Source organism: Euprymna scolopes, chromosome 46, assembly GCF_053919585.1.
Source record: "Euprymna scolopes isolate OS-2025 chromosome 46, ASM5391958v1, whole genome shotgun sequence".
NCBI classification, from domain to species: domain Eukaryota; kingdom Metazoa; phylum Mollusca; class Cephalopoda; order Sepiida; family Sepiolidae; genus Euprymna; species Euprymna scolopes.
The window spans coordinates 14,765,412-14,788,116 of record NC_136527.1 but is presented as its reverse complement, the minus strand read 5'-3'; the positions used below and the strand labels follow the sequence as shown (position 1 = coordinate 14,788,116).

Genomic DNA, 22,705 nt, shown 5'->3' with positions numbered 1-22,705 from the left:
ACACCTTTTCTTTCACAACAGCTACATATAAAAAACACCAGCCTAAAATATAAAAAAAAAAAAAAGAGTTAACACTTTCTTAGCGTACGAAAAATTCTAATATCTGGCCTGGACTTTCGCTGTTTTTCATGCTGCCTTTTTGCTATTAACAACTCCCTGTCTTTTATGTGCACTGCGCATATTACAACAACAACAACAACAACAAAAATGGGTCAACTCGACTCCATTAACACACATGGCGTAAATATTACCTGCTATAAAAGACGCTGCCCTCGCAAGATAATCTCCTCCCAAAAAAAAATTTCTTTTCACCGAAAAGCAACAATTTTTTTCCACAAAAAAATAAATAACTGTTTACTGAACAGTCGAGTCCAACCACAACTTGACACAGCTGAACTCGAGCTCCACTGCACTCAGGCTGTCCATTTCCTACAGAGGTCCAGTCCACTAGACTATTGAGGTTGGGACTAGTGTAGCCTGGTGTTGGTGGCTGGTCAGGTATCTTTTCCAGCCAAATGTCCAGTTGTTTCTCCTTCTATTTCTTATTGCAGCTGAATGTTCTTGTACCACTGTAGGTGAAGCTGTCGTGGTCCTCTGAGTAGTTCCAGGTGTGGTTTTATTTAGCACAGCCTCCCTCGTCGCTGGTGGGTTATTTCTACTATTGTTGTGTTTGGGACCCTGCCTACCAAGATATTTCATATATGTATGATAACATATCGTTCTCTTGGGCCTTGTAGTTAATATAGTTGCACCTCCTTTAGAATCTCCCAGTAATTCATGTGGTCTACTTCACGTATTTTGCTTGTGAGTACTCTCTGGGGTGTTCTTCTATTTTGCAGATTTCTGTTAATTTTTGTGGAGACCACAGCTGACAGCTGTATTCCAGCCTTGGGAGAACAAGTAAAAAAAAACAATACCAAAAGGGTTTACCAAATTGACATTTTTCATTTAAAAATTATGTTCGTTTTTGTTAATAACATTTTATTTTTATATAAAAAAATCTTTCGTTTTATATATATATATATATATATATATATATATATATATATATATATATATATATATATATATATATAACTACTTAATTTACTCACATAAAATTAATATATGAAAGTATAGATTTATGCGTAAACTTTAAGTATTTACATCAAAAGATCCTTTGACCGATAAAATGCATGTCCATTGGCTGATAGGAAGGGCGCGGTGGATACTAGAAAGCTGATTGGCTAACTAAAATCTCAATAGAAGAGGATCATATAAAAACGATAAACAACCACAGAATTCGCACATAAGCCTGAAGAGTCCTAGAGTGGATGAAACGCAGAATATTCAGTGTAGCTTAATCGCCATATATATTTTATAAATTACTATATATATATATATATATATATATATATATATATATATATATATATATATATATAAAGTACAGTTGTTGAATGTTAATGTTTCGATTACATTCGTTGTTGGAGGGGGGCAATTACAAAAAAAATTATTAAAATGGAACAAAATTTAAATTTCCCTTCCATTTTTACAACAACCATAAACCAGTGAATTCACCACAAGTTTTCCCCGATTTTTTTTTTTAATAAGAATTTTATTCCATCACAGGTAAGTACAATGCAGTTCTTTTTCAATATCTTTGGGGTTTTTTTTAATGTATTTGATAAACTGCAGAAGCACCCAACTGAATCATCATGTCACAGTAATGGACATATCCAAAAATTACGAAAGACAGTAAAATAGAAAATTAATTATTAATGAAAAAGAAAGAAACCACGGTTCTTGTTAAGATACAATCGACAGATCGATTTAAAAAAAAAAAATCTTTTCAAGCAAAAAACAATATTGCGTGCTTAATTGTGCTTAATTGTCATGTCGAAAATAGTAATATATCCAAAAATTACGAAAAATCATTGAGTAGAAATTCATTTCTAGTCAAAAGTAATTTTTACGGAAAATTGGGTAAAATTACATTTTTCTTAGACTTTATAAAGTAAGCAGTAGGAGGCTATACACAGGGGACATAACTCTGAAACAAATATTCTAGATGACTTGTGTCGGCCCATGGTTGCAAGCGATAAACTTTTTTTTTTCTACTAAAAACACAGTAGCAATTGTTCTACTCAATAAATTTTCGTAATTTTTGGATATATTACTATTTTCGACATAACAATTAATTATGTAATATTGTTTTAGCTTAAAACAATATATATTTAAACAAAAAAAAAAACGATTTGTCGACTATATCTTAACAAACACCGAATCCAGAGAATTCTACTTAGAATAAAAGGGAGGTAAATATTTTTTGAAAACTGAAAATCTTTGGCCTGCCTGCTGGAAAACTGCTTCTATGGTACCAGTTTTCAAGAATTCTGACGAAAGAATTGACCCAGTAAATTATCATCCCATTAGCCTCCTCCCACTTTTCGCCAAAATATTTGAGTCCATAATTAACCAAGCTCTAGTCCATCACCTTACAGCTGCTAAACTTCTGACCAACCAACAATATGGATTTAGGCAAGCCCGTTCCACAGCAGATATCCTAACTGTAATCTCTGAACATATATACCATTCACTGTAGAAAGCAGGGGAGAGTAGAGCGATAGCTCTAGATATATCTAAGGCTTTTGACAAGGTATAGCATGAAGGTCTTCTCGGGAAAATCAGATCATACGGTATCACTGGACGAATACATGGGCGAATAGATAAGAGAAAAGTCCAGGTTGTCCTCAACGGTCGTACATCTAAACAGTGTGATATAAATGCGGGAGTGCCTCAGGGGTCTATCCTTAGACCTCTATTATTCTTAATATTCATTAATGACCTCACTGACAAAATTCTCTGTGAGATGGGTATATATGCTGATGACACCACGTTCTATAACAGACACGACAGGAAAACAAATGAACACATATCTAAAGAAACGGCAGAAACACTAGAGGATGACCTCCAATCGGTAGTGGAATAGGGACAAAAATGGACGGTCACATTCAGTGCTGCCAAGACTAAACTTGTTTCTTTCAATAATTACAAGAAACTTTCTCTACCACCAATAGCAATGGCCAAAGACTCTTTATCTGAAAGTACTTCTTTTAAACTCCTCGGCCTAACGTTACAGGAAACATGAGTTGGAACAGTTACATCGAGAGCATTGCCAGGACCGCTGCGAAGAAAGTAGGCTCTCCCTACAGTGCTAATGCCTCAAAGTATTCTGTACCCTTATCAGGCCACTATTCGCCCATGTATGGAGTACTGTTGTCACATTTGGGCTGGTGCATCTGCTATTAGTCTCTTGCTCCTAAACAGAGTTCAAAAGAGAGTCGCCAATCTGATAGGTCCTGACCTGTCATCTAAGCTTCAGCCTCTGCCCCACAGATGAAATGTTGCATCCCTCTGCCTGTTCTACAAATACTTTAATGGTGACTGCTCCGACGAACTGCAAGCACTTGTACCTCCTAGACGTAAATACCCCCGACAAACCCGAGAAGCAACTAAATCCCACCCCTACGCAGTTGAGATCTCTAGAAGTGTAAGCCATTTTGAGTTACAGTTTCAGATGGTTCGCTGTTACACACAAGTCCTGGGAGGTGACTTGTTTGTAGTAGACAGTTCCACAGAACAAAATATTCTTACCGTGTCAAAACCCGGGAAAAGAACATGTGAAATTGCCCCAGAAAAGGTTTAATATTTATGAAGCAATTCTGGTTTCTGATTGGTTGGTAGCAGAACGTGAATTAATTTGATTCGTCAGTTCTTAGCAGCATCGTTTATGAATAGAATCGTCCGACTGTGTGGGATCATACCCCATTAACCCCCTGGGATGATGGGATGTGTCTCCTAGCGGCTTCGGCTGCAGGGAGACAGGGTAGTACATGTCAAGGATTCGTCACTTGACACTCAGCCCAACAGGTATGGGCCGGGAACCGGCCCAGCACCTGTTGGACTGAGGTACACCGCCTGGGTAATACCTAGGAGGTCCACCCTCCCAGGCCTTGCCACCGGGCTTTCCGGTGGGGCAAGTTTATTGCTTGCTGCCTGAGGCGCCCCGACCGGGGAATGCCGACGGGGTTACTCAGGCAATTTTTAAAATTGCAGGAGTGCCCCTCCTTTAGGGGAGCCTGCGGGGTTCCCACTTTCCAGGCCTTGTGCCAAATAATGCTGAGGTGGGCAGCATTTAAATAATTACCCCATTAACCCAAAATATTGCAACAAGATCCCTAGATGTAAGAGAGATTTCTACTCCAGTAGTTTCTCCCCCAGAATTCATAGACTTTGGAACTCCCCTCTGGGTCCCTTCTTTCCGTTCAAGTGTAATGCTGCCCAAATCCCTACATAGTGCCCCTGTAGCTTATGTCCCTGGTAGTAGCCCCCTACACAAAAGTGGCAATGTGCCTTGTTTGGGATAAAAAAAAAAATTAGTAAAACTTAATTTTCACTAATTGTCTTCGAAAACTGTTTTCATTAATAATTAATTTTCTACCTGATCGTTTTTCGTAATTTTTTGATATGTTCATTACTGCAACAAGACAATTAAGTGGATTGCTTTGTTCACAATGTCCTATCTGTTCTGATGCATTGCAACACTTAACCTTTTTCTGTCCTCGGTCAGTGGAGGATATATTTTTCATGACTGGGACAATTTTAATTTTTGTTCCTATCCAGAGTGCCCTTTTTGGGGAGCTGAATCTTCCCCATATTAAAAACCAACCTTGTGTCAAACTCTGCCCTCGTGGGGAGGAAAGTAAATAGGAACAATAACGAAGAAGAACAGAAAGGAAATATGAAAGATACATGGGGTGTGTTTCAGGGGAGATAATCAGTAAGTTAGAGTCATCTCCCTTGTTCACGTGGTTGAAAATGGCCGCCTTTTTCAAGGTGAGTTCCTTTTGTGGCCGACTTTTCCGATTGTCTCCAAGGATCCGACATCGGAAGCCTCTCCGAAGAAACCACACGGAATCCGCTTCCACACAGGAGACGCATTTCGGATTCGAAACCGTCCCGGAAGATGAGAAAGAGAAAAAAGGTTTGTTTGTTTGTGATTTGGAAATCGAATCACGAATCGTATGTTTACCCTTTTCTGCGATTCTTTTATATGATAGGGGCGCGTTACTAATGAAATTTACGTTTCGGCGCTTCTACACTATTGGGACGAGATTTCGGAAATCGTAATATTGAATTTCACATGAAAGCAACGGCATCTACGTATTGCTCTTATTTTTAAGATGATTATATCCAAAAATTACAAAAATCGATAACGTAGAAATTTTTTCTATTAAAGAAAATAGAATTTGAAAAGCACAATCGTGTATGCTTATGTAAGACACAGGAGGGTCACAAGGGAGGCAATTCAACAGTTGCAAAAAAAAAAAAACTTGCATATAAGTTATTTTGGTGCTAGTGCACTGGCACTGCCACTGCACTGCACTAGTGCACTAGGTGTATCAGAATTTTTGTAGGAATTTTTGACACCCCTAACACGAAATTGCGAATAAAATATAAAAAACTCGTAATTTCTCTTTTAAAAGTGGGTTGTTTATTTTCTTTATGGATTATACTTCCAAACTAAACTAATAAAGTTGTTTTAAAAGTAACAGAAATATATTTTTTTATTTTTTAAAAAACAGTAATGAATTTTACGAACTCAATATTTTTCAATTTTTAAACTTTAAAAATCTATCAAAATTTTTCTATTGATTCTATTTTTACAATATTTTCAGGGTCAATGTGAAATTTTATGGTCTTTCCAATAAACCGAATATAATATTTTAGACAAACACTACTTTTTTTTTTTGTTTTAAATTTGAATAAATTATTTATTGACCTTTTCTCTTCAATTTGTGATATATAAAATTTTGGTGAGTAAATTATTTATTTACTTTTTAATAGACATTTCAAAATTGGAGGCGTGAATTATTCGACCCCCTGTCTTTCCAAGCTTATAACTACTCGAAAAATGTAATTCAAGCCATAATTTTTTTTTCAATTAAAGGAGCAAGGACCAAGGTTTCATTAAAAAAACAAAACAAAAAAAAAAACAAAAACAAAAAAAAACAACGTGGTTAAAAAAAAGGTTTTAAACTTCGAACTTTACAGGTAAATTTCTAAAAAAAACACTACTTTTTTGTTTTAAATTTGAATATATTATTTATTGACCTTTTCTCTTCAATTTGTGATATATAAAACTTTGGTGAGTAAATTAATTATTTACTTTTTAATAGACACTTGAAAATGGGAGGGGGGTGAATTTTATATTCGGTTTATTGGAAACGCAAAACCCTGGTCTTCCGGGCTGGGACATTTTGAAGTCAATCAGGTTCGATCAATGTGGAAGAAACCCTTCATATCAGACAATTGCTATTCATTTGGACACTCTCAGAATGCCCTCTTTTTGGGGGAGCTGGTCCCCCCCCCCTACCCACATTAAAAAATGATCTTGGGGTTTGTTTTACTGTATACATAGATTCGAAAAAGTTGTCAAAAAAAAACAAATATATAACAAATAAATGTTATCAAAGGCAAGATAAGTTACTTTTCTACCTTACTGGATATGTTTTTAGTGTTTTTATTTAATGTAACATGTTTATTCAGCTCGAAAAACGTACAGTGTTTACAGATGTGCTGGAAAATTCAGAATGGCGCCCGATTCTCTCTTTGGCACGGTGAGTTTGGGAAAAGGAGTTATAAATAAAAACCAGAAAAAAAATTGTTAAAAACCCACCGAATATATGTCAGATTATGTCACGGTAACATATGTTGAGCGAGTTTCTAACAGTATTTTGTCTGTTCTTTTTTTTTATTTATAACTCATTTTCCCAAACTTACCGCCTCAAAGAGAGAGTCGGCTGCCATTTTAAATTTTCGAATACATCGCTAAACAACTTATCTTGCCTTTGATAACATTTATTTGTTATATATTTTTCGAATCTATGTGTACAGTAAAACAAACCCGACTTTTACATTATAGATTCGAAAAAGTTGTCACAAAACAAATATATAACAAATAAATGTTACCAAAGGCAAGGTAAGTTATTTTTCTAACTAATTGGATAATCTTTTAGTATTTTTATGTAATTGGTCCTCATGCACTTATTGATCCATGCTGAAATAAGGTTATTATTTAAAAAGCCGTTCTTAACATGAGGAGGGTGTTTTGTACCTATTTTGTAACATGTTGAGCGAGTTTCTAACAGTTAACAAGTTAATAAACAAAAGATACCATTAAAAAAAAAATCAGTTAAAAACAAATTAGCAACAGAAAGTGAAGGTGTTATGAGACATTATATTGAACAAAGATGGCGGTAAGTCATTTTGTTGTACTGACCGACGGTAGACAAATAAATGATATAGTTTTTGTTTTTCGTGTTCTTTTTCTCCTTTGCAGCAACACCATTTCTGCAAGTCATCTTTGTGATTAACTACGTCTGTCTGTCTGTCTGTCTACATCTTCTCTATATAAATAAAATGAACTCATTTTTTCCTGTCTGATTTTGACATTAATAGGATTAAAAATCAAGATATTTCATGCAAATATAATATGCACAAACGGCAGAACAATATCTGAGGTGTGTTATAGGCTTATTATTTCTCAAATTCCTCGATAATCTTAGATTTCTATACTTTTTCTGCTGAGAAGTCACGGCCAAAATCGGTTAAGATCAATGGAAGTGGTAAAATATTTTCTCTCTAATAAATTCCTCCTCCCCCTGCCACCACTTAACACCGTTTGGGGATCGTTCACAAGGAACAGTTGAGAAGAGAACACCGGTTTGGCTTTGTAGTTCTTTCATGTGAAGTTATTTAAAATCACTAAACTAAGATGCAGTGCTCTGTGGCGTAGTGGTTAGCGTGCTGGACAATTCACATTATATTTTCACGTTCACGCCGACCTACCGTAGTCATTTTTTTTTTTTTTTTTTTTCCTAAACAACTGGAATGGACTTTTCTTGGTGGCCGAACTGTTAACGTTGCAGATGTTTTTTTTGTTTTTTTTTTTCACACTTTATTTTCCTACTTTTACTCATGACTCCGGGTTTGATCCTTCCTACTTACCTACCATAACATTTTTTAAAACTCCCCCCCCCCCCGTCCCGGAAACAAACACTCGGGCAACGCCGGGTACCCCCGCTAGTATTTATATAAGAAATAACAAGTTTAGGTAGATGGTAAAGTAGGATTGGCAGTAAATCAAATTAGCAAAGAATCAATGCAGTGACGATTTCAAGTGTTGAATAATTCTTAATAACAAAGATGGCGGTGAAGAATCAATTATTTCTTTCATTTCTTTTTTTTTTCTGTTCACAATTGCTAATAGTGTTAAGTATTGAGACATTATGTCGAACAAAGATGGCGGTAAGTCAAATAAATGATATAGTCTTGAAAAGAGGCGATGCTAAAATATCCCTAAAAAATAATAAAGGCGAAATCTATAACTGTATTCTTAAAAATGCTCTTTTCATACCTACATTTAAGCAAGACATATTTTCCCTGCAGGCCGCCATCAAACAAGGCGCGAATATAAAGGTTGGCCAAAACAAGTCAAAATTAATATACCCTAATGGGACTGTATTTGACATTAAAGAAAATGGCCGACTATATTATTTAAAAACTTCCTTCAAAAACTGCCTGTCACGACTTGGAAACCTGGCATAAAATTTTGGGCTGATAACCTGTTAAGTGTCGAGACATTATGTTGAACAAAGATGGCCACAGTAAATCGAATTGGCATAGAATCAATGCAGTCACAATCTTGAGTGTTGAGTAATTCTTAATAACAAAGATGGCGGCGAAGAATCAATGCAGTCATGATTCAGTTGTTTCAAGATAGAAGTTGACAGTGAACTGAATTGAATCCAAAATCCAATATTTTTTTTATGATAAAGTTGGAGGTTTCTGATTGGTTGATTGTCCTAACCGTAAGTTATAAGTAAGATCGTCAGAATCATTTGTGTCATATCCTTATCAGTAATCAAAAACATTTTAGCAGATAGACTAGTGACAGATGCATCAGCCCAGATGTGGCAACAATATTCCATGCATGGGTGAATAGTGGTTTTATAGAGATAAAATAGTACTCTCAAGTGTGAGTAGCACGGCAGAAAAAGCCCACCTTCCTCATTTGGCAATTACCTCAATGTAACACTCTTATCATGTATTCACTATATTAGGTGTTGAGACATTATGTTGAACAAAGATGGCCGCAGTAAATCAAATCGGCAAAAATCAATGCAGTCACTATCTCGAGTGTTGAGTAATTCTTAGTAACAAAGATGGGGGTGAAGAATCAATGCAGTCAGGATTCAGTCGTTTGAAGACGGAGGTTGACTGCAAACTGACTTGAATCTAAAATTCGATATTTTTATAATGAGGTTGGAAGCTTCTCATTGGCTGATTGTCCTAACTGAAGTTATAAATAACATCGTCAAAATCATTGGGGTCATTCCCTCATTAATAATCAAAAACATTTTAACAGAAGTGGAAGCAGTATTAATCGTAAAGATAACAAAAGAATCACCAAAAGTTGTAAAGATGCTGAAATTTTTAATTTGTTTGCTGCATTCTGAAGTCGAGGATATGTACTAACTTGCAGAAGTTTAAATGTAATATGAACAAACATCTTGCTGCTCAACTCCCCATAGACCCTTGTTGGACACGATCCTAAATAATAGTCTCTAACATTCCATGCTTTGTTTTGGGTGAAAAAAAAAAATTTTGCTTTTCCAGTTTCTAACGAAGTCTATTCTTTTTTTTTTTGCAGTCCATGAAGTGTTTAAAAACGTTGCCAGTTCTTATGATGCAATGAACGATGCGATGAGCGTGGGGATTCACAGACTTTGGAAAGACTGCTTCATGATGCGATTGGCACCGACACAAGACACCAAATTGTTAGACGTTGCAGGAGGAACTGGTATGGCAAATCTATCTGATATCTATATATATATACTAGCGAGGGGTACCCGGCGTTGCCCGGGTGTTTGGGGGGGTTAAAAAAAAGAAGTAAGTATGAGGATCAAAACCGAACCGTTGAGGCAAAGTTGTGAAAAAAAAAATGTGCGATGTTAACCATTGTCCGACCGCGACATGCTAATGGAAACGCGTTTGAATTTATTTAATTACTTGGATTTAGCAGGTGCACGTTTTAATGAGTTAATGAGGTCATGTTTGACTGCGGGATTTTATTTACTGCTGAACGCTTTTTTTCCACCCCCAAGATGTTATAGGAAAAAGACTAAGCCACATGCAGCGAGCGACAAATATTGAATATTTATCTTCCCGAAATCGACCAAATTAAATAGACAGGTGAGCTTCGTTGTTAACTGTGCGATATTACGATTTATATGTGATATAAAAAGTTTTAAAAAGTTGTGAACCGACCAACCGCTTCTCTGAAAGAAGCCTTTTGTAGACACACAGAAAAAGCGAACACACATACATACATACATACATTTTTGCTTTTATATTTATAGAAAACTGAAAATGTGTGTGTATGTATGTATGTATGTTCGCTTTTTGTGTATGTCTGCAAACGGCTTTTTTCGTCAGCCTTCTCGCTCGGCTCGCTTCTTCTTAAAACTTTTTATATCACATCAAAATCGTAATATCTATGACTTAAGAATGGGGGTCGCGTGTGTATTTAATTTGCCCAACTTTTACCAGCCGGCTGCATCTTCAAAAAGCAAATGATGGGGCGGGGGAAACAGTAACTGGCTTGCAGCGCCGCAAAACTAGGTCTAGCGTGTGTAATTATGATTTCGGCGGCTTTGAAAGCGACGATGAGATGAAAACGAGAGGCATGTTCTCGTGTCACGTCGGGCCGAGAAGAGAAGAAGAAAGAAGGGAAAAAAGGAGTGAAGAAAGAATGTTTGATGCGTTTAAATACTTTTTGGACTGGCTCCAAAACAAGATTGCTACTGCTGATATTTTGTTTTTTGGAAAAGCGTTAAAAAGACAATCTTCTAAATTTTCTCATTGGCCGCTTGTGTCACGTGATACTGTCGCCAACTACGTCCGCCAGAAATATGTTCGTTTTACTTTTGTTGTTGTGAGAAAAGCGTGTGGGTGTATTTGAAATTGTGTCGTTGCTGGAAGAACTTATTTTTGTGAAAAGTTTGCGGGGAAATTGAAATGATTTAATGTTCGTTTATTTGCGCGCATGTGTGTGTGTGCGTGCGTGCATGTGTGTGTGTGTGTGTGTGTGTCAGTGACAGCACAGTATTGATTACAATAATCTTTTAAAATTTATGTTCGATTACTGATTGTTTCGGTAAATATTATCTTACGCTACAACAGAACATCGTTCTACTTTTGGCCAAGATCAAAGTGTAGTATCTGTTCTTCAGATGCTGCACTTCCATTTCTTGTTCTCTTTCAGTGGAGGAACAGTCCTTCACGACTGAGAAAATTTTTTTATTTTTGTTCCTTTTCTCCACTTTAAAAAAACGATCCTGGTGTCTAACTCTGTCCCATGGGGAGGCATTTTAAGTAGGTACAACAGAACACCGTTCCAGCAGGGAATATATTAGAATCTTCCATATAAAAATTTTGTGAAACATGTAATTTTACAAAAAGTAGAAATATTTTTTGTAATTATATTTTTTTTTGTGTGAAAATATTGAATAAACAATACTTCAATGATAATATCGGTTGTTTGAGAAATTAATTTTTCTTAGAATTATATCGAATTTATTAATACGGATTTTTGGGTTTTTTTTGTAATGTTTCTGTAAAAATTAAATTGTTATAATTTACAATGCTTTATTTTCATAAAAAAGCAAAAATAAATTACTCCATTTTTTTTTAACTGAAAAACCATCTAGTAAAGGTGTGTGTGTGTTTTTTTTTTGTTTTTTTTTACATGGGTGTCACCACTTATCAAGGCCCAGAGGCCACTCGAGGATAAGGGTTAATAGGTATACATTAGTCATTGTGATTTTAGCATAGTAAACAGTGGGAATTTTGAAACTTGGATTACTTAGGGGGACGATTCAATTAGAACTTGTTCACATTGGACTTTTTCTTTTTTTCTTTTTTTTTCATAGGTATCAACACATTATCAAGGCCAAGAGGCCACTCAAGGATAAGGGTTAAAGAGTGTACAGTAGAAATTGGACAATATAATAATAATTAGTAATGAAAATTTGTTAAATTTGATAACTTATATGGAACGGCTCATCAAGAACTTATTTACGTTAGACTTGAAGACAACCATATTGTAGTCAGCCGGAAAGCAGGAAAACGGAAGACAATTCCACAGGCGTGCAGTTCTAATAAAAAAGCTTTGTTCATGGAATCTACGTTTAGGTTTAGGCACAGATAAAGAGTGGGGGGAATTATTGATAGTGTTTACAGCTAGACGAGTGTTTCTTGTGAAAGTTTGGCGAGGGGGGGCCATAGATTGAAGCTCAGTCGAACACTTTCCATGAAAATAACGATACATCAGAGACAAACTCGCAGCATCTCTTCTGTGAGATAGAGGTTGCAAGGAAGAGAAAAGGACATCTCCTACGAGGCTACGAAGTCTATTTTGAACTCTATCAAGGCAGGACAAGTCTGTGTGTTTTTGTTGTTTTTTAAACAAAATAATACATTTTTGTTGTTTTTTAAACAAAATAATACATTTTTGTTTTTTTTAAAACAAAATAATACATTTTCACTGAGATCCGAATAAAAAAATAATTAGTTCATTATATTCCGTGATCATTATTTGATAAATATTGAAAATTTCATTAAAATTGGTTAATTTCCTGATATTTGGTGATTTTTTAAGTAAAGGGAGGAATCAAAATGTTTATACATTTTGAGCATCATCATTCATTTTATCCGTACCTACTAAATATGTTTCAATATTACATGGAGAACTCTTACCAATTTTCTCAAGTTAAAATCAACCAAGTCAACTCCCTATTTATGGAAGACAGAGCTCCTTGGATATAACTTGGTAAAAGTGGGTAAAATTAATTTAAGTAATTTATCGTCTACCATTATAGGACATTACCGTGATCCATTTCTCTCATTATCGTGGTTGTTGTTGAAGTAGGAATATTGCTTAAGTCTTATTTTCACACAGGTCAGCGCCCTCCCTCCCCCCGCCCCAGTGAAGGGGAGGGGACGACCTGTTAAGCCATCTGTTCTTCTCTACGTCCAAACCCGAACTCACTGACTCCAGCTAACCTGATCACGTGACTCACACGCAGATCTGATCAGCTGGCCCTCACTTCCGGTAAAACGTGTCTACAATATGATTTACCATATTTTTTTCTTATGTTCGACTTATTTCCTAACATTAGGGCAGAATATAGTGTAGTAATCGTTTGTGGTATAGATTGGGTAAAATTAAGATTAATTTAAGTCATTTATTGTCTACCATTATAGGACATTACCGTGATCCATTTGTCTCATTATCGTGGTTGTTATTGAAGTAGGAATATCCGTTTTCATCTTTTCTGTTCTTTTTCGGTAAATATTATCTTACGTTATAGCTGAACACCGACCATTCTAATTTGTTTTTGTTTTTTTAAGGGTATTCGATGTCGCTGACAACGAATCTGATGATCCAACCCATCGCAAATTTACCGTTTACATGGTATAAACCCTCGGACCCTGGGACTATTTTGCGCCATTTCACCGCCTTTGTTAACGCTAGGTTAATATTTTCTTACGTGCGCATGCGTGTAGTAAAGTGACTTATCACATCGCGGAGGAATTTTTAGCAGACATTTGAAATAACAAAGTTTTCCAAAAAAAAAACAAAAAAAAACAAGAAAAATGTGATTCATTATTTCATTTATTTTTTTTTTTTGTGTTGTTGTTACATAAATTTTTAATGCTTTTCAATTGATTTAAACAATTAAGTTTTTACGAGAGGTATACAAAAACGTATTCTATGTTTTTCGTTCTTTTTTTTTTTTTTAGCGGGGTGGGGGTATTCAATTATAAAACTTGCGTAGTTTAACAGGGGCTTCTGCAGTTTAATTAACCGTATTGCCGAAAGTAACGCGCCGACATCTTTTTTTTTATTATAATTACATTTTCACCCCATACAAGGCACATTGCCACTTTGGTGTAGGGGGCTACTAACAGGGGCAACAACTATTGGGGTACTATGTAGGGATTTCGGCAGCAAGATGTCGGTTCACGGAGGAATTTTTAGCAGACATTTGAAATAACAAAGTTTTCCAAAAAAAAAAAAAAATGTGATTCATTATTTTATTTATTTAATATTACCTTACGCTACAACAGAACACCGACCATTCTAATTTGTTTTTTTTTAAGGGTATTCGATGTCGCTGACAATGAATCTGATGATCAAACCCGTCACAAATTCACCGTTTATATTTATACTAGCGGGGGGGGGGGTACCCGGCGATGCCTGGGTGTCTTGAGGTAAATCAAAACTCCGGGAGGGGGGGCTAAATAATAATAAAATAAAATAAAATAATAATAAAAAAATGTTTTGGTAGGTGAGTATGAGAATCGAACCCGTACCCTTGAGTTGGAAATTAATGTGTGAAAAAAAAAACCGTGAGCTGTTACCATCGGGCCACCGCAACATACAGCGTAGATGTGTTTGAATTTATTTATCTAACTATAACTATAAAAACAGGCGTGCGTGATAAAAGTTAACTTTGCTGCTTCCATTTGACCTAATTAAGAAGGTCAAATAGAAGTCACGCAGCGTAAGCGTCTGTTCCCGGCGCATTACCGCGAACACGTCCGTTTGAGTTTAGTTTCATTTTATTTATACTAAAAAGCCCAATCAACACACGAGAAGCCACAATAGCAATAATTTTGTAAAAATCGACGTAAATAAATCTATACGCTACGCGCTTTCCTAATTCCTAGATATTATTATATAGGACGTATATACACAGTTTTAAGCGATAGTAACGACCCCGGGAGCGCGTGCGAAAGAAGCCTTTTGAAGACATACACGAAATGATCACACACATTTTGCCTTTTATATATATAGACAAATTTACCGTTTATATTTATATGTCTGCTAAAAACTTTTTTCATTGCATCAAAACTTCACGGACGTGATATTGTTAGAAAGAGGGATCCCTCGAACACATAATATCGAACAATTTTAATTCTATTTAAATTTATATGACCCCGAGTAATGCTGAGTACCCCTGCTAGGGTGTTACTTTTATCTTAATCAGTTAAGTCTATTGTAAAGCAAACCCAACATTCCTATCAAAAAAAAAAGAAGTTATATTTGATTATTTGTAAATGTAAATTTGTGATTCAAGTTTGCCAATTTTTTGTATAACATTTTTTTTAACGTAAAGCAAACATTGTTTTGGCACAAAAAAGTTAAAAGCAATGGCCACCAGCAATTAAATCTTTGAACTAAGTTTCCATAAAGTTTTTTTTTTTTTTTACTGAATAAACACTTTAAAATAAATTAAACCACTAACAACTTAGCCAGCTAGGTAGAAAAATCGATTTTGCCTTTTTAAAAACAACAGTAAATAAGTATAAATATTTTTTTAAATATTATGCAGTCTGTAATCTCGTTTTTGAACATTAATATAAATGAAACCATTAACAACTTAGCCAGCTAGGTAGAAAAATCGATTTTGCCTTTTGAAAAACAACAGTAAATAAGTATAAATATTTTTTTAAAATATTATGCGGTCTGTAATCTCGTTTTTGAACATTAATATAAATGAAAACATTAACAACTTAGCCAGTTAGGTAGAAAATGAACCATTAGAAAATCGATTTTATCTTTTTTAAAAGCAACAGTAAACAAATAAAAATATTTTTTAAAAATATTATGGGAGGTATAGTATCTTTTAAAAACAATATCTCCGGCAAGAGCGAAAAAAATGTGTTTTCAATAATAGACAAGCTTTCTTAGCAAAAATTGACAAAGTTCCCAGGCACCACCGAAAACACACTTTAAAAGAAGTTTAAACACAAATAAATTTATTCAGGTATGTAGAAGAGTCTTGCATTTGGTAACATTTATTTGTTGTGTATTTGTATACTATTTCTTTTCCTGTTAATTACATTAATAAATGTCCCAATTCAATTCAGATCTCTAGCTATGGTATAGCTGGAAATATCTTCTCAATTATTAAATCATTTCTTTCTGATAGGTTCATAAGAGTAGTAGTTGAGGGGCAAAAATCAGAAGCTCACAGTATTAATGCCGGTGTCCCTCAGGGGTCCATCCTGGGCCCAACTCTTTTCTTGATCTATATTAATGATCTTCCAAATCACATCCTTACATCATTTGTAGACATTTATGTTGACGACACTACCATTTATGGTAGCACATCTAAGACAGTAAATGACCAAGTTCTCTCCAATTCTCTCTCCTCTGATCTTGAGCATGTAGTACAATGGGGAAAGGAGTGGCTGGTTACTTTTAATGCATCTAAAACCAAGCTTCTCTCTTTACATCGTCAACATTCTGATCCACATCTGGCATCAATTGAAATGAATGGCTCTCGTCTTCAGGAGGCCTCAAGTTTTGACAAGCTTCTGGGCTTGACCTTTACTCCTGATCTTAAATGGAACACGTACATCTAATCTGTTGCCAAGGCCGCTGGAAAAATGGTGGGATCTTTCTATCGATCCGATAAATATCTCACTGCTGATGCTATTCTCTATCTATATAAGAGCCAGGTACGTCCAAGGATGGAATATTGTTGCCACATCTGGGCAGGAGCTGCTAGAAATGACTTGTCCTGCCTTGATAGAGTTCAAAATAGACTTCATAACCTCGTAGGAGATGTCCTTTTCTCTTCCTTGCAACCTCTATCTCACAGAAGAGATGTTGCTAGTTTGTCTCTGATGTATCGTTATTTTCATGAAAGGTGTTCAACTGAGCTTCAATCTATGGTCCCCCCTCGCCAAACTTTCACAAGAAACACTCGTCTAGCTGTACACACTATCAATAATTCCCCCCCCCACTCTTTATCTGTGCCTAAACCTAAACGTAGATTCCATAAACAAAGCTTCTTTCTTAGAACTGCTCGCCTGTGGAATTGTCTTCCGTTTTCCTGCTTCCTGCTTTCCGGCTGACTACAATATGGTTGTGTTCAAGTCTAACGTAAACAAGTTCTTGATGAGCCGTTCTATATAAGTTATCAAATTTACCAAATTTTCATTACTAATGATTACTATATTGTCCAATGTCTACTGTACACTCTTTAACCCTTATCCTTGAGTGGCCTCTTGTCCTTGATAAGTGGTGATGCCGATGTAAAAAAAAAAAAAAAAAAATTCTTCTTTTTGAAGTACATGTATGAGTTTCAAATGTAGATATAATTTCCTTTTTAATTAGGAAAATATTCAAAATATTTTTTCTTTTTTTAATTCTATTCAAATTTATATGACCCCGGGTAATGCTGAGTACCCCTGCTAGGGTGTTATTTGACTTTTATCTTAATCAGTTTACTTTCCCGATAATCTAAACCGATTAAAAAATTTTGTTTTTGTTTTCATTGCAGGTGACATTGCGTTCCGGTTTCTGAAATACATTGACAATCTCGAAACAGATTCCTCTTTCTCTACGTTTCCAGATGATGATGAGTCAAATCTGGACGAAACATTAATCGGAGAGAATGTGATGAACGCAGGACCTGAAACTTATTCACAGTCGAAAGCTCATGTTACTATTTGTGATATAAACCGGTCCATGCTGGATGTCGGACAAAAACGAGCCGCCCAGCTAGGATTCGATTCAGGTAAAATAAAACGTTAACTTGTTGTAACAGGGACGCGTAAAAGCAGAAAATGGTGTATGTATGCTCTCGCTAAACGCCCTTTGAAGTACGAGAATGCACTCGTCTAGGAAAGATATAAGGACCACACGAGTTGGTTTTTTTTTTTTTTTTTACATTTTCACCCCAAAAAAAGGCATATTGCCACTTTGATGTAGGAGACTACTATCAGGGACATAAACTACAGGAGTACTATGTTTATCTATCCAGTTAGATAGATAGATAGATAGATAGATAGATAGATATGGATAGATGCAGAAATAGATAGATCGAGAGATATATTCTGATCCCCATCTGGCATCAATTGGGATGGGTGGCTCTCGTCTGAGAGATGCCCCGTGTTTTGACAAGCTTCTGGGTTTGACCTTTACTCCTGATCTGAAATGGAACACGTACAGCAAGTCTGTTGCCAAGGTCGCTGGAAAGATGGTGGGATCCTTCTACCGCTCCAGAAGATATCTCACTACTGATGCAATTCTCTATCTATATAAAAGCCAAGTACGTCCAAGGATGGAATACTGCTGCCATATCTGGGCAGGAGCTGCTAAAAACAGCCTATCCTGCCTTGACAGAGTACAAAATAAACTTCGTGGCTTAGTGAGGGATGCCCTTTTCTCTTCCCTGCAACCTCTCTCCCACAAAAAAGACATTGCGAGCCTGTCATTGTTTTACTGTTATTTCCATAGCAAGTGCTCGTCTGAACTCCAATCTCTGGTCCCCCCTTGCCAATCTTTCACGAAAAACACCCGTCTAGCCGAATCCACTGTGAAAAATTTCCCCCACTCTTTATCTGTGCCTAAATCAAAACGTGGATTCCATGAACAAAGCTTCTTTCTTAGAACTGCACGCCTGTGGAACTCTGTTCCGTCTGCCTGCTTCCCACCTGACTACAACTTGGATGTGTTCAAGTCCAACGTTAACAAATTCCTAATGAACCGTCCCCTTAAGTAAACACTTCATCAAATCTCCACACTAACGTAATGAACTTGCAATAATCCTTATCCTTGAGTGGCTTCCCGGCCTTAATAAGTGGTGACCACTGATTGATAATACACGTAGATAAATAGATCAACATACAAATAACTAACAAATACTTTCTCGTGTTGGACCTACTATATAAAATGTGTGTGTGTGTGTGTGTCAGAATACTACATAACAAATCTGTTATGTTTTTATATAGACTCATGTTGTTCTCGCTTGATTGACTGTGTCTTACTGTGTCGGATATATACTTGAGTCAAAAGAATGAAAAGAATATGCTGTTGTCACAGTCCTAGTCATGACTCAAAAACGATTAAATGAGCGACCGTTGAACAAACTTTTTTTTTTTTTTTTTCATTATTACACTTTCACCCCAAACCAGGCACATTGCCACTTTGATGTAGGGGGCTACTATCAGGGACATAAACTACAGGAGTACTATGTGGGGAGTTGGGCAGCAAGATGTCGGTCCACATTACACTTGAACTTCTGCATGTCAGTACAGTTGGGGAAGCAGGAACCAGGAAAGGAATTCCAAAGTCTAGCAGTTTTGGGGAAGAAACTACTGGAGTAAAAGGCTCTCTTACATCTAGAGATCTCAACTATGAAGGGGTGGGATTTTGCTGCTTCTCGGGTTTGTCGAGGGTATTTATGTCAAGGGGGTACGAGTGCTTGCAATTTGTCGGAGCATTCACCGTTAAAGTACTTGTAGAACAGAGAGAAGGGATGCTACATTACGTCGATGGGACAGAGGCCGAAGCTTAGATGACAATTCAGGACCTATTAGGTTTCTCTTAGTCTGTGTCGAGGTTGTTCTTCGAGTTTGTATTGGCATTACTGGTCAAGTCCAATTCAAGGTTACTCTTCAAGTTTGTACTGGCATTACTGGTCTAGTCCAATTCAAGGTTACTCTTTGAGTTTGTACTGGCATTACTGGTCTAGTCTAATTCAAGGTTACTCTTTGAGTTTGTACTGGCATTACTGGTCTAGTCCAATTCAAGGTTACTCTTTGAGTTTGTACTGGCATTACTGGTCTAGTCTAATTCAAGGTTACTCTTCGAGTTTGTATTGGTATTACTGGTCTAGTCCAATTCAAGGTTACTCTTCGAGTTTGTATTGGTATTATTGGTCTAGTCCAATTCAAGGTTACCCTTCAAGTTTGTACTGGCATTACTGGTCTAGTCCAATTCAAGGTTACTCTTCGAGTTTGTATTGATATTACTGGTCTACTCCGTGTTGAGGTATTTCTTTGAGTTTGTATTGGCATTACTAGTCTAGTTTGTGTCAAGGTTATTTACTGAGTTTGTATTGACATTACTGGTCTAGTTCATTTTGAGGTTATTTTTCGAGTTTGTATTGGCATTACTGGTCTATTCTGTGTCAAGGTTTTTCTTCGAGTTTGTATTGGACTAATGATCTAGTCCATGTTGAGGTTTTTCTCTGAGTTTGTTCGTGTCGAGTTTATTCTTACAGTTTGTATTGGTGTTATTAGTCTAGTCTGTATCAAGGTTATTCTTAAAGTTTGTATTGATATTACTGGTCTAGTCCGTGTTAAGGTTACTCTTCGATTTTGTATTGGCATTACTGGTCTGGTTCGTGTCAAGGTTTTCTTTTTTTTTTTCAAGTTTGTATTGGAATTATTGGTCTATTCCGTGTCGAGTTTAGTAATGCCAGTACAAACTCAAAGAATAGTCTAGTTCATGTCAAGGTTATTTACTGAGTTTTTACTGGCATTACTGGTCTAGTTCGTGTCAAGGTTATTTACTGAGTTTTTACTGGCATTACTGGTCTAGTTCGTGTCAAGGTTATTTACTGAGTTTTTACTGGCATTACTGGTCTAGTTCGTGTCAAGGTTATTTACTGAGTTTTTACTGGCATTACTGGTCTAGTTCGTGTCAAGGTTATTTACTGAGTTTTTACTGGCATTACTGGTCTAGTTCGTGTCAAGGTTATTTACTGAGTTTTTACTGGCATTACTGGTCTAGTTCGTGTCAAGGTTATTTACTGAGTTTTTACTGGCATTACTGGTCTAGTTCGTGTCAAGGTTATTTACTGAGTTTTTACTGGCATTACTGGTCTAGTTCGTGTCAAGGTTATTTACTGAGTTTTTACTGGCATTACTGGTCTAGTTCGTGTCAAGGTTATTTACTGAGTTTTTACTGGCATTACAGGTCTAGTTCGTATCAAGGTTATTTACTGAGTTTTTACTGGCATTACTGGTCTAGTTCGTGTCAAGGTTATTTACTGAGTTTTTACTGGCATTACTGGTCTAGTTCGTGTCAAGGTTATTTACTGAGTTTTTACTGGCATTACTGGTCTAGTTCGTGTCAAGGTTATTTACTGAGTTTTTACTGGCATTACTGGTCTAGTTCGTGTCAAGGTTATTTACTGAGTTTTTACTGGCATTACTGGTCTAGTTCGTGTCAAGGTTATTTACTGAGTTTTTACTGGCATTACTGGTCTAGTTCGTGTCAAGGTTATTTACTGAGTTTTTACTGGCATTACTGGTCTAGTTCGTGTCAAGGTTATTTACTGAGTTTTTACTGGCATTACTGGTCTAGTTCGTGTCAAGGTTATTTACTGAGTTTTTACTGGCATTACTGGTCTAGTTCGTGTCAAGGTTATTTACTGAGTTTGTATTGTCATTACTGGTCTAGTTCGTGTCAAGGTTATTTACTGAGTTTTTACTGGCATTACTGGTCTGGTTCGTGTCAAGGTTTTCTTTTTTTTTTTTTTTACTGGTCTATTCCATGTCAAGTTTATTCTTGTAGTTTGTATTGGCATTAATGATCTAGTTTGTGTTGAGGTTATTATTCGAGTTTGTACTGGCATTACTGTTGGGTACGAATCAGTGAATGTTCTAAATCAAGTTTCTTTTTTTCTTTTAGATGTTTTTGCTTTGTTGCTAAGTGTTGTTGCTTTGTTGCTAAGTGTTGTTGCTTTGTTGCTAAGTGTTGGCTGGTCTTCCAGTCAGCCAACCAGTAACAAGGCCATACATGCTGACCTGAAGCACAACTTTCAACAATTTTGTTGCAAGAGTTTTTGCTATGATATTATTGGCTATGAATTTAAAGATTTGGACGATTATATTTATAGCCAGGATAAGATTGTTTTTTTTTTTTTTTTTTTTTTTTTACATGGATGTCACCACTTATCAAGGCCCAGAGGCCACTCAAGGATAAGGGTTAATAGGTATACATTAGTCATTGTGATTTTAGCATAGTAAACAGTGGGAATTTTGTAACTTGGATTACTTAGGGGGACGATTCAATTAGAACTTGTTCACATTGGACTTTTTCTTTTTTTTTTTTTTTCATAGGTATCACCACATTATAAAGGCCAACAGGCCACTCAAGGATAAGGGTTAAAGAGTGTACAGTAGAAATTGGACAATATAATAATAATTAGTAATGAAAATTTGTTAAATTTGATAACTTATATGGAACGGCTCATCAAGAACTTATTTACGTTAGACTTGAACACAACCATATTGTAGTCAGCCGGAAAGCAGGAAAACGGAAGACAATTCCACAGGCGTGCAGTTCTAATAAAAAAGCTTTGTTCATGGAATCTACGTTTAGGTTTAGGCACAGATAAAGAGTGGGGGGAATTATTGATAGTGTTTACAGCTAGACGAGTGTTTCTTGTGAAAGTTTTGCGAGGGGGGACCATAGATTGAAGCTCAGTCGAACACTTTCTATGAAAATAACGATACATCAGAGACAAACTCGCAACATCTCTTCTGTGAGATAGAGGTTGCAAGGAAGAGAAAAGGACATCTCCTATGAGGCTACGAAGTCTATTTTGAACTCTATCAAGGCAGGACAAGTCCTTTCTAGCAGCTCCTGCCCAGATGTGGCAACAGTATTCCATCCTTGGACGTACCTGGCTCTTATATAAATAGAGAATTGCATCAGCAGTGAGATATCTACTGGATCGATAGAAAGATCCCACCATTTTTCCAGCGGCCTTGGCAACAGATTTGA

The 22,705-nt window shown here is 36.2% G+C and overlaps 1 protein-coding gene across 3 annotated transcripts in view; it reads left to right on the top strand.

Annotated features, from left to right (window-relative positions):
* Positions 1-528: 528 nt before the first annotated feature.
* Positions 529-22,705, top strand: part of LOC145270990 (2-methoxy-6-polyprenyl-1,4-benzoquinol methylase, mitochondrial-like) — a 98,695-nt gene continuing 76,518 nt past the window's right edge. For 2 of the 3 annotated variants that reach the window (XM_080126526.1, XM_080126527.1), the window contains exons 1-3: positions 4,833-5,026; positions 9,758-9,907; positions 17,466-17,702. In XM_080126526.1, coding sequence (XP_079982652.1) covers positions 4,861-5,026; positions 9,758-9,907; positions 17,466-17,702 — 553 coding nt within the window. In that variant the 5' untranslated portion in view covers positions 4,833-4,860. Of the gene's footprint in view, positions 645-4,832; positions 5,027-9,757; positions 9,908-17,465; positions 17,703-22,705 lie in introns of those variants that run through there. The other variant, XM_080126528.1, reaches the window with a different exon arrangement.